The 11,389-nt window shown below is 46.6% G+C and overlaps 1 protein-coding gene across 1 annotated transcript; it reads right to left on the bottom strand.

Moving 5' to 3' along the window:
- Nucleotides 1-2,174: 2,174 nt before the first annotated feature.
- HEY1 (hes related family bHLH transcription factor with YRPW motif 1) lies at nucleotides 2,175-6,342 on the bottom strand. Its single transcript, XM_038392927.2, has 5 exons — nucleotides 5,906-6,342; nucleotides 5,554-5,629; nucleotides 5,365-5,448; nucleotides 5,091-5,172; nucleotides 2,175-4,012 (listed from the first exon to the last, which is right to left on the bottom strand). The coding sequence occupies exons 1-5, from the start codon at nucleotides 5,995-5,997 to the stop codon at nucleotides 3,429-3,431; spliced, it is 918 nt and encodes a 305-aa protein (XP_038248855.1). The 5' UTR covers nucleotides 5,998-6,342; the 3' UTR covers nucleotides 2,175-3,428.
- Between the last annotated feature and the right edge of the window lie 5,047 nt (nucleotides 6,343-11,389).

The raw sequence follows: 11,389 nt of genomic DNA, 5'->3' as shown, positions 1-11,389 counted from the left end.
AAGTTTAAATAACTTGCCCACGACTACCCAGCAAGTTAGTAGCAAAGTCAGGAACTGAACTCAGGTTTTCTGATGTATGGAATAGTGTCCCATCTACTAGGCAAATGATTTTCAAACTGCGGGTCATGGAATGTAGGGCACAGGGTCACGGCAGCTCTGGTCAGCATCACCGAGCAGGCCATTAAAAGTTGCATTGGTGGTGCTGCCTGGCTAGGGCAGGCTAGTCCCTACCTGTTCTGACACTGTGCTGTGCCCCAGAAGCAGCCAGCACCAGGTCTGGCTCCCTAGACAGAGGGGCCATGGGGCTCCGTGCGCTACGCCCACCCCAAGCACGGGCTCCGCACTCCCATTGGCCAGTTCCTGGACAATGGGAGCTGGAGGGGGCGGTGCCTGTGGGCGAGAGCCACACAGAGCCACTTGCACACCTCTGCCTAGGAACCAGACCTGCTACTGGCCGCTTCTGGGACACAGTGCAGCCTGCAATGCCAGGACAGACAGGAAGCCTGCCTTAGCACCCCTGCTGCACTGCTGACTGGGAGCCACCTGAGGTAAGCCCGTGCCCCGACCCCACTCCCCAATCCCCGTCCCACCTCTGAGCCCCCCCAAACCTGGAGCCCCTTCTTGCACCCTGAACATCTCATCCCCAGACCCACCCCAGAGCCTGCACGCGCAGCCCAAAGCTCTGACTCCCTCCCACAGACCAACCCTCTGCCCCAGTCCAGAGCCTCCTCCCACACCCTGAACCCCTCATTCCCGGCCCGACCCCGCAGCCCTCACCCCCGCAGGAGAGCCAGCAATTTAAAGATGGGCAAAAACATTTGGATGTGAAGGAAACAATCACTGAGGCTTAGCAGCTTCTGAGGTTTAGAAAGCCTTTAAACTTTACTAAAGAGCAGATGTGTGCACTCTGGCAGTCCCTTAGGTAGAGATGTGTTAGTTTAGTACCAAACAAACAGGAACCTAATTATATGAGTGACAATCTGAAAGAAAAACTGGAATCTGACTTTTATAGCCTTTTATTTAATATGTTTATAGACACTCTATATTCTATAACTTCTTCACTGTGATACGTTGACATACTTCTAGCACTAATATTCAGTTTTGCTTTTCCAACCTTCACGACTGGCAACAATTTTCTCCAACCTAGGAGAACAGAATGGAGGTTATATACCTGATTTCCCTCCCATATTAACTATTCTCAACCTTCTTTCAATTAAGGGCAACGCTTCTTTCAATTAAGGGACCCAAGATATCCCTCAGGCTCCAGTCAATGCCACTCCTATATTAGGCAGAGAGTCCTTTTTAAAAAAACAAAATACTCTGCTCCCAAGGGGCCTGGCACTCTGGCTCTATTCTGGCAGAATTAAGTTGGAACAAAGATAAGCCATCTGAAGATAGAATTACTCTATAAAATCAAATGCACAGAGAAGAATTAAGGTACCTGGAGGAGGAATCCTTAAGTTCTACAGGTGCAGACTTCCAGAGTGCTACAGAAAACCAGGTGCCCCAGGTCATGTCTCTGTTCATACTGCTTTAGGGAAGTATTTTACACACGTGCCATCATACTATTAAGTTCAGTATGTGTGAGCCAGCTGCACAACATTATTAATATTGTAGTAACACACACAGCACCAATCAGTGTCAGAGCCCCATCATGCTAAATGCTGTACAACCACATAGGATGTAAAATGAACTTGAATTTCATCTGCAGAACTCACCTATTTCATGAGCTCACATAGATGTTTGGGCAAAACAAAACTCACGTGTGAGGCAGCATCAACAGGTTCCCAATGCTAACTTAAAAAAAAAAAAAAAATCTTAAATAATTTAAATGGCCTCTACCAGCATGTGCAGTGCAACTTCACCCTTCTCTCTAGCACCAATGTTGGCGTCTTTTACCTTATCCTCCTTGGACTCGCAAGCATGTGAAAAGCTTCAAAGTAATCTTAATACTCACTTTTTAAGCTTGACTCTGAAACGTGGCCTTATTCTGAGACATAGCACTACTCTGTGTACTGAACCGTAGTGGAAAAGTATGCAGTAATATTTAAGACATAGTTGCACAGTGATGTTAAGTATATGTCACAGAAAGAACAAGTAGTAGTTCTGCCACCTCTCAGATGATACCCATGGCTACAGGATTGCCCACTGACAGACAAAAATGTCATTCAAAATAGTTTGTTCTTTCTCCTTTATTTAGCCACAAATACAAAAGCGACCAAATCCAATTCAGTGGAGCCCAATAAAGAATACCTCTTGACAGAATAAAACTGTTCAAAATGAGAGTCTCATGAAACCCAGCCAGAATATATACAAGAATGCAGCAGAGCCCTTGTAAAATATGAGGAATCACCTCTGGGTGCATCTCAGAGTAAAATACGATAGAAAATTGACCAGTTAAGAGAATACATTTGTTACAAAACAAGCTTATGCCTGGAATGGGTTTCCACTGTACCATTCCTTTCGCTATTTAAATACCACCAAAATTTATTTTAGGTGCAAATTTGAAGCTCCTAGGGTGAAATCAGTTACCCAAGTAGAAATTTAGGGTAACAGAGTTATTTCATTGTAACCAAGATCAGGTTCTCACCCCACCCAATTGAAAGGATGTTTAGCATTGGCTCTGACCAGTAAAGTGGTGTAAGGTGTTGGTCTCTCTCCCCCATGACCCCACCTAAATCAACACCAATGCAATTCACACTTGATCAGTAGCACCTTTGCTATTCTAGTTGTAGTTTACTCTTGAGCAAAAAACTGGCCCTCCTTATGCCAAAAGAAATAATGCAGTGGTTCTGAGTTGTGATAAATGCCCACTAGGATAAGACTAGCACTAGGACAAGATCACCAAACCCACCCAGCCTCTGGGATACAGAATTCCTTTTCTGTAATAAGCCTGGTCAATCTGATTTGTCAACGCTTTGTTCAGAAATATAAAACTCAGAATACAGTTTACAAAAGAATATTTCCTTATAGAACATCTTAATGTCAAAATATTAACAAAAACACAATTTATGTTAATGCTGAGAATAGCGGTTTTGAAAAATTAAAACTAAAAATAAGCTGTCACTAACAATAATAGACAAAAATACACTAAATGTTAAAAAAGGGTCCAATGTTCTGAGGCAAAATGAAATCATTTGAGACAAATTGTTTACAGAGTGAGTTAAACACTCAGCATAAACTTATCACAAGTGTTAACATCCACTAGTGTGATTTTATTTTTGGACAAACTTCAGCAATTCATTTTTTTTTTAAATCTGCTAATACAAAAATGTAAAAACCCAAACACTTCAATTTTTAGACAAACTTTGTTAAGCTTGAACTGTACCTTTGTCTCAGTTATTTAAGAACTTAAAATTGAAGTTGGCAATAAAACCAGCTCAGCTGAGTTTTTAAGCTTCCCTCACCCTGCGCTAAACTATTAGTTCTTAAAAGGCTCCAATCTCAGTCCCCCACGGTCTGTAGGGCTTGCCAAGGTTTGCTGACTGTGCTGGTGCAGATGGACTGAGTACATTAGGTGACAGCAAATGGAACGAACCAAATGAAAAGGGGAACGCAGACAAAGATGCCATGGAGGACAGCAGAGGAGGAGATAGTTTGGAAGTAGAGGTGACCACAGGGAGCACTGGTCCAATGCTGCCATTAGGGGGCAGTCTCAGTGAAGAAGTTTCAGCATGTGGAGCAGCAATTCTGCTCTGGTGATGTGGTTCTGTAGAAGACGTTGTGGTACTGGTATTACTGTGCCCATTCTGAGGCAATAACAATGGGTGAGAGATGTGAGGATGATGTCCAAAGGCACTGCCCCAAGGAATGTGTCCAATGCCGGTGTGGGCACTACTTGCTGCTTCCCGTTGAGAGGCATAATTATTGAGGTGAGACACCAGTCGAACTCGAAGAGGATCAGAAGTGTCCAGACCCTCAATAATACTAAGGTACCGGACTACTTCAGCCAGGCACTCTCGAAATCCTAAACTCCGATAGTCCATAGCAAGTGCGTGGGCATCAAAATAGCCTAAGAAAAAGGAACAAAGAGTGGAGTCTTAAAATACCGTTTTTAGTCACTGGCTACACTCATTAAGCCTCTATGAGTGTATAATGTTGTTGGTTGTGTGCCTTTGGTTTTTTACAAAGCATTTTTACAAGACCCTGCTTTTTTTTTTTTTAAATAGTTTTTCATTTTGTTTACTCTCCAGTGTTTGTATTAATCTTTTAAAAGCTTGGAAATAAAATTCTTTTCCCTACACTGCATCCTCCACACTCCCTACAAGTACATTTCACTTGAATGTGACTGTTACATAGTTGCAGTTTTCTCCAACCACAGAATGGCTTCCAAAAACTCTTCTATGGACCAACAAGTTTTTCTTTTATAGTATCTGTCTTGTGATGCTGCGAGTCCTAGGACCAGTCGCAGACTGGCATGTATAAGCTGAAACTTCACACTACCAGCAAAGAACGCACAAAGAGAAGAGATGTATTTTCCAGTGCTAACTACATCAATGGGGACACAAAGCCACTGAACAGTGAAATTCATAAGTTACGTGTGTGTGACTAATCACAGGCCACTTTCACAGAGTAGCTGTTGGTCCTCAAATATCAATTTATACATTCGCATTTGTGTTAGCTCCTCCACTACCCATTTCAACCTAAAACATTAAACAACCAAAAAGATCCCAAATAGACCACTTGTTTTAGGCTGGGGGTGGGTGGTGAGGGGAGAAAAAGCTTGTGTTTCTCTTCAGTGGCTGAAAGTTACTTCACTTCACAGTGCTGCCATAACCTTACAGAAACTTGGATAACAAATCATTTTCCCAACAAAGCGTCTATCTATAGTCTACAACAACATAATCTGCACTTAACATAGAACAGTAAATAGACTATACAATGTTCCATGTAAGAGGAAATACTGAATTTCCCAGTAGTGTATACACATATTTCCATTTGATTTCTCCTCCCACTTGCATGCAGCATATCAGATGACAAATTTGTGGGACATTCAGTTATGGCTCAGGGTGCTTGGTCTTACTACAACTTTGTTGCTGTGATCACGGTTTGTTCAGGACTATTGAATCTGTTGTCAGATAAAAGATTACCTTTGCCTCCTGCTGTATGCAACATTTTCAAGTGATCCACAGTCATCTGCAGAATTTCAGCTTTTTCCAGTTTGGCTGATCCCTTGAAAAAGAGAGAGCGAGCAGGAGAGGAGAGGGGGTAGAATAGGTCAATTTTCAGAAGGTCTAAAAGAGTTTGGCAGAAACAGTGCAAAATGAATGATAAAAGGGTAAGATGCAACACCACTTCTAGTCTGCAGTGCTTGTGAGGGAGTCACCTATGCGCTAATTATAGTCAGAGCCCACTGTGAATTACCTGCTTTTCAAAAGCACTTGGCACCAGTCTCCTCAGCTCAGACAAGCTGTTATTGATTCGATCCCGGCGACGTTTCTCGATGATCTAGGAGTAAAACAGACAGGTTTTCAGCGTTGATTGCAAAAGGCACGCTGGGGCAAAGCAGCTTGACCCTGGGAGGGTATCAGGAGCTCGTGGAAGGGGACTCACCCCTCTGCGCCTTTTCCTGGCCAGGATCTGGGAGGTGGTGGATGGAGACATTGAACCTGGCGCCGAGCTCAAGTTTCTGAAATGAACCACACAGAGTGAGCGCGGATGCCGGGAGCGAGAGAAACGGGGGCTGTAAGGAAGGATCAACGCAGCCGCTCCCGTAGTAACAACGCGTGGGCGCAGCGGGGAGGCCGAGGTGCACGGAGCCTACCGACCCGCGGCCGACACAGCGCCCACGCACCCCCTGCCCAGGCCGGGTGCCGCTCCCCCGAGGATCGCCGCAAACGGGCGCCTCCCCCGGCCCACGCACCCCATGCCCCCGGGGGCACAGCGCCGCCGCTCCCCTCCTCACCCATTCTCGTCCGCGCTCTCCTTCTCCACCTCCACGGGCTCGTCCAGCTCCTCGCTGTCAGAGGAGCTGTACTCGGGGTGCGCCCGCTTCATGCCGCCGCCGCCGCCGCCGCCGGGCAGGGGAGGGGAGGGGAGGCTGCGCGGGGGGGGCGGGAGGCAGGGACCGGGCCCGGGCTGGCTGGCTCAGTGCTCGCCCCGCTGCCGCTCGACCTCTGGCTCCGCCAGCTCCGTCTCCCCCATCCCGTTCCCACGCCTCGCCTCGCCTCGCCTCTTACCCGCGGGAGGGGGGACGCCAGGCGCCGCCGGCCACGGGCTTCACATGGGAGCCACTCGCTGGCCCCCGCTCTCCTGATTGGCGGACGCGCCGCCGGTTGCAGCCAATAGCCGCTGGCGGGGAGGCCGGTCCGTGACACGCCCCCTTCCCTTGCTCCGGGCCCGCTTGGGGGGTGGAGCTGCTCGGAGCGACGCACGGCCGCGTTCGGAGCCCGCCCCCGTCGGTGCGCGATTGGCTGGGCCGGAGGCCAGTCAGGCGCTGGCGGAGCCGCACGCGTGGCCTAGCGGCCGTGGGAAAGTCGCTCGGTGCCCGGCTGGCGGCCAAGCGGGGCCGGCTGCGGCGCTGGGCGGTGCGTGCGTGCGGCAGCGGCGGCCGCCGCGTGTGCGCCTCCCCCGGCCGGCCGGGCCTGCGGCGGCTGCGCTCGGGCTACGGGCTGGGCCGCCCCCCGCGCCGGGAGCCCGGCCCGCGTCTCGGGTCCCTTAAGCCTCCGGCCGGGCTCTGGGCCGCCCCGAGCCGTGGGAGCGGAGCCGCTCCGTGAGCTAGTTTCATCCCGTGAGCCAAGGCTCCCTTCGTGTCCCGGGCCCGTCATGCCCCCTCGCCCTGCCCCCATTGCTAGCTGCGGGGCACTGGCAACCAAGCGCCTCCCTGCCTTCTCCCACGCTGGCCCGCCTGTTGGGCGCGGGGATTTCCCTACCTGCCCCCCCCGCCAATTTCCCCAGCCCCCCCCCCCAGCTCTGTGAACTAGTTGCATGCAGTGTTGCCAATGGAGTGAGTGTTTGGGAATTGGAACGGTAATGCACACTTCTTAAAAGCATATAAAGTGCATCATAAAATACCTGTATCTGGGAAAGTATAATAGATTGGGGAAGTATGAACATAGACTAGCTTCCTTGCACAGCAGTTGTTTTTTATGACCGTGTCAGAGTATTCATTTCACTGATGTTGGCCAACCTAATCATTTCAAATGATGATTTGTAAACGAAGTCTAAATGAGCTCTCCCGGATAGCTTCGGCTGGGGGCAAAGGCTTCAGGACCAGATTGTATTTACATTCACACCTAATCTACCCAGGTATCCAGCAGACAGAGCTGTGTTGCCCAAGTAATAGATTTTGGCTGGGGTTGGGTTACAAGTCACTTGAAGAGGGGAGGGGGGGAAGAAAAGTTGTCGTTCTTATTGTATGAGCAAAGGGCAGTATAACTGTACTTAGCTTGTGCTGATTGAGGGCATCGAGGGAGGGTGGGGGCAGGTGTTTTGCTTGATGGTTTGCCTGAGCCACAGTCTGTTTGGGGTCCAACTGACAAGCATTTAACTATTCTAAGATGTGGGTTGTCACAGATTCAGCCAATCTGTCTTCTATTACTTGAACATCTAGAAATGCATGTACTGGCCTACCACCGACATCAAGAACGTACATAATGACTTAATGCTTGATGACCATTTGCACTGGTGCATTCATCAGCCATTTATGCAAATTCCTTGAATGTGGTGAGAGCATTCTTCACTTTTCAACTGTTGAGTCTTTCACTGTTGCACCACATGCATCTAGCCAGTTAGCTGAGTTTCCTGCAGAAAGACAGTGAGCGTTTGCTGGTCTTGTTCGGAGCCATTGTTCAACTTCAGGATGAACAAGTGACAATGCACTTAACATTGGCCTCCAGTTTGTAATGTGTGGTATCTCTTGCTTAAATAGAAAGTATGATGCCACAGCCATGTTTGTTCACATGAACTGTGTTGTGTCTCCAGCATTCTTAACAGCCTCATTAACACTCACCGGTGTTGTCCTTGGTCAGAGGAAACTCGGAGTTCAGAGGTGTTGTCACATGAGTACACCTCCCAAGTGGGGAGCAAGAAGGCACCTTGCTCGTTCCTCCAGCTGCTCACTATTCACTCTGGCCATTGTTGTTCGTTGTGCTATCATTCACTCCATCGCTCTGTTGCCAATGGCTCTGCACTATCACCTTCTGCTGCCACCTGCCACTGGGACCTCTGCAAGTCAGACTCTTGAGGTTCCACCCAGCTCTCAGTGATTTCAGCTGAGCTCTCAGTGGGGGAACCTCACTGCTAGTGCAGACTGGGCCATCTCTTCCACAGAAACACTGTCTCACAGCAGGTCTAAGCACTTTGACCTGATTATCAGTGATTTCAGCTGTAGTGGTCACTTAACACAACAAAAGACTATCTATGGAGTCTAATCAGCTCTGTCTTTAAACAGTGGAGAGGGACAGGTCAAATCGCACTTGTGCATTTGATGGAGCTGCAAACTTCTCTGGAAGACATGGTGGAGTACAAGCTTTGCTCAGAGAAAAGTGTAACCCTAATCTCTCTTATACACACTGCAGAGGCCATCTACTCCAACTAGCGCTAGTACAAGCTGCAGACTCTTCAAAAGACATTTAAAAAGCTATAAATGTAATGTCTTCATTATATTCTTTTTTTCAGCAAGAATCCAAAAAGACTGAATATCTTGGAAAATATAGAAGATACACTAGGACTGAAGTTCAAATTAGTCCAACTTGGGAAAACCCTCTGGCTTTCTCATGAGCGATCCTTGGCTGTTGTCTTAAAATTACTCCAGCCATTAGTACTGGCTTTGGAAAGTATCTGCCAAGATGTGATGGATCTAAGTAGTGAGGCAGGTGGATTACTTTTGCTACTATGTTCAGAGAAGACTATTGCCATTCTCTCTCTTGTAAGTCTGCTGTTGAAACCACTTGGGTCATTAAACAATGCCATCCAGGCATCTGCTACAACAGTAGTAGATCTTTGTCCAGCAATAGAAGCTACATTTGGATCCATCAGAGAGCTATTCATTGAAAAAGTACTGGAAGAAGCAAAGACTTCAGTCCAGAAGTTTACTAATGAAGGCATTTAGATTGAATCCTTAAGTGAAGAGGACAAGAAGTGTTTAAGACAACTGAAAAGGTACACAGATTTGATTCTTAAAAATCTACAACAGCGACTTCCAGATTCTACTCAACCTCTACATAGCTCTTACAGATCCCTGTCTTATAAAACACTGACAGTTGAGTGAAGTGAGGCACTACCAGCAATGGGGCTGCCATGTGCTCAGGACAGAATAGAGAATTTGAACACAGAGTGGAATATCATATGACGAATGAATGAATGATTTGACTGCAACTTCTTTTTTTATCATTACTAGTGGCTCAACCTGATCTTTATGCTATGTTTCCTGGGCTGAAATAAATACGAATTCATCTCTTGCTACTTCCAATCACAACAGTTACAGTTGAGTGTTCTTTTTCATCATTGAATAGACCTTTGTGTTTTGAAAGAAGTCGCCTTCTGCCTGATCATGTGAATGAACTAATGAGCATATCAGTTGAAGGAATGGAAGTACCAGACACATGAGAAGCCACCACAGATGGATGCATTGCATTCAAGAAGTTCATTAATGCAGTTGTGCAAAATTATAACAAGAAACCAAGAAGGATGTAGATATAGCGCTTCATAGAAGGCTTGAGTAGCCAACTTTAATTTGTGTGATGATTTTAAAATCTAATAAAATTGTCATGAAACATTCTTCAGTTTTTACTATGGTGCCATAAAGCCCACCTTCACCCTCACGGTCTCACCCCTCATAAGCCCTAACCCCCCCTCATAAATTTGAACACCCCCTCCTGATATTAATTCCTGGGGAAAGCACTGGTTGGGCGCCTGGCGGTAAACCATCTGCAGAGGCACCTCGTTAGCCTCCCTCTAATCCCTCCTCAAACCTGCCCTTGCCCTGATTTCTACAAACAAAAACCTTGACAACTGGCTGCCGGTGTACCAAGCCCACAGCCTATGAGGCTGAAGGGTACTGGCTCACTGGTTCCTTGTGTTCTCCTGTCATCCGGAGCCATCTTTTCTCTCTTGCCTTTGACTGTAAGCTCCTGGGGGCAGAGATCAGCTTTGTGTTCTGTTTGTACAGCACATAAGAACAGCCATACTGAGTCAGACCAAAGGTCCATCTAACCCAGTATCCTGTCTTCCGACCCTGGCCAATGCCAGGTGCCCCAGAGGGAATGAATGGAACAGGTAATTATCAAGGGGTCCATCCCCTGTCGCCGATTCCCAGCTTCTGGCAAGCAGAGGCTAGGGACCATCTCTGCCCATCCTGGCTAATAACCACTGATGGACCAATCACAATGGGGTCTTGGTCCATGAGTGAGGCTCCTAAATGCTACAGTAATACAAAAAATACTTAATTTACACAAGCCTTTCAAATAAGGCTCCTTTACTAGGTGAATAGTTTTGAGTTCACAGATGGGGAACTTAGTCACAAAAAAAACTTAAGGGGGCTGCCTACCATCCCGCAGTAAGGCAGCACCAGGAAATCTAGCTTTCCCCAAGGCTGCTCCTCTGTTCCATCTACTAGCCTACTTGATTTAAGCATCCTGTTTGTTTTAACTTAAACTATGCACACAACTTCACAATGTACATTTCATTGAGTTGCCCATATTATTGTTAAATGCAACAATAACGTTTTTGGAAGGGGCTTCTGGCAGAGTGAAAGGAACTGAAGCCAAAGAGATAAAAACCAGTAATGGCACAGCCAACAGTTGCAGTTTAGCAGATAGAAAGATCCTGCAGTTGCCTGCAACCAGCCTTTGGAATAAGATAGGAACCACCTATTCCCAGGAATGTTTTTTTAATTAATCTGCCTCTTTTGAGATGCTAGAGTTAAGTTTGGGTCAGCTTTTCCATTAAATCAATTTTTCAAGCATTTATAAATTATAAACATTCTCTGTCCATTTTTGCTTTTATGAGCTTAGAAGCAGATTGGGCTTTAAACAAAGATAGAAATGTGTTTGGCCATTTAAGCTTTAAAAGTGCAAATGAAATGTAAGGCACATATAAATATACTCTGTTTTTGGCTCAGGGGTTACACATCTGACTTGTGCTAGGGAATGAGGATTTTCAGACCGATTTGCCGGCGATTATTTCATAACAAAGACGTCTCCTTTGCACTTTTTAAAGGAGTGTTAGAAATGAATTTATGTTAAGTAATCTATTTCACTTGCAGAGATTTCCAGAAGGATTTTCAACATACAGTCTTACTCTTCGTGCCTACTTCCTCTCATTGACTAAGGAAGCCAGACAACTTCCAGAGATGCTTCAGAATTTTTCCAGTTACTGATTTCCCAAAAATGATGTACAGAAATAGACAGTCGGTGCATAGGTAGGCCTGTGTGTGAGTAATTGCAGG

The sequence above is a fragment of the Dermochelys coriacea genome, chromosome 2, assembly GCF_009764565.3.
Source record: "Dermochelys coriacea isolate rDerCor1 chromosome 2, rDerCor1.pri.v4, whole genome shotgun sequence".
In the NCBI taxonomy this organism is placed as follows: Eukaryota; Metazoa; Chordata; order Testudines; family Dermochelyidae; genus Dermochelys; species Dermochelys coriacea.
This window is presented reverse-complemented; position numbering and strand designations above follow the sequence as displayed.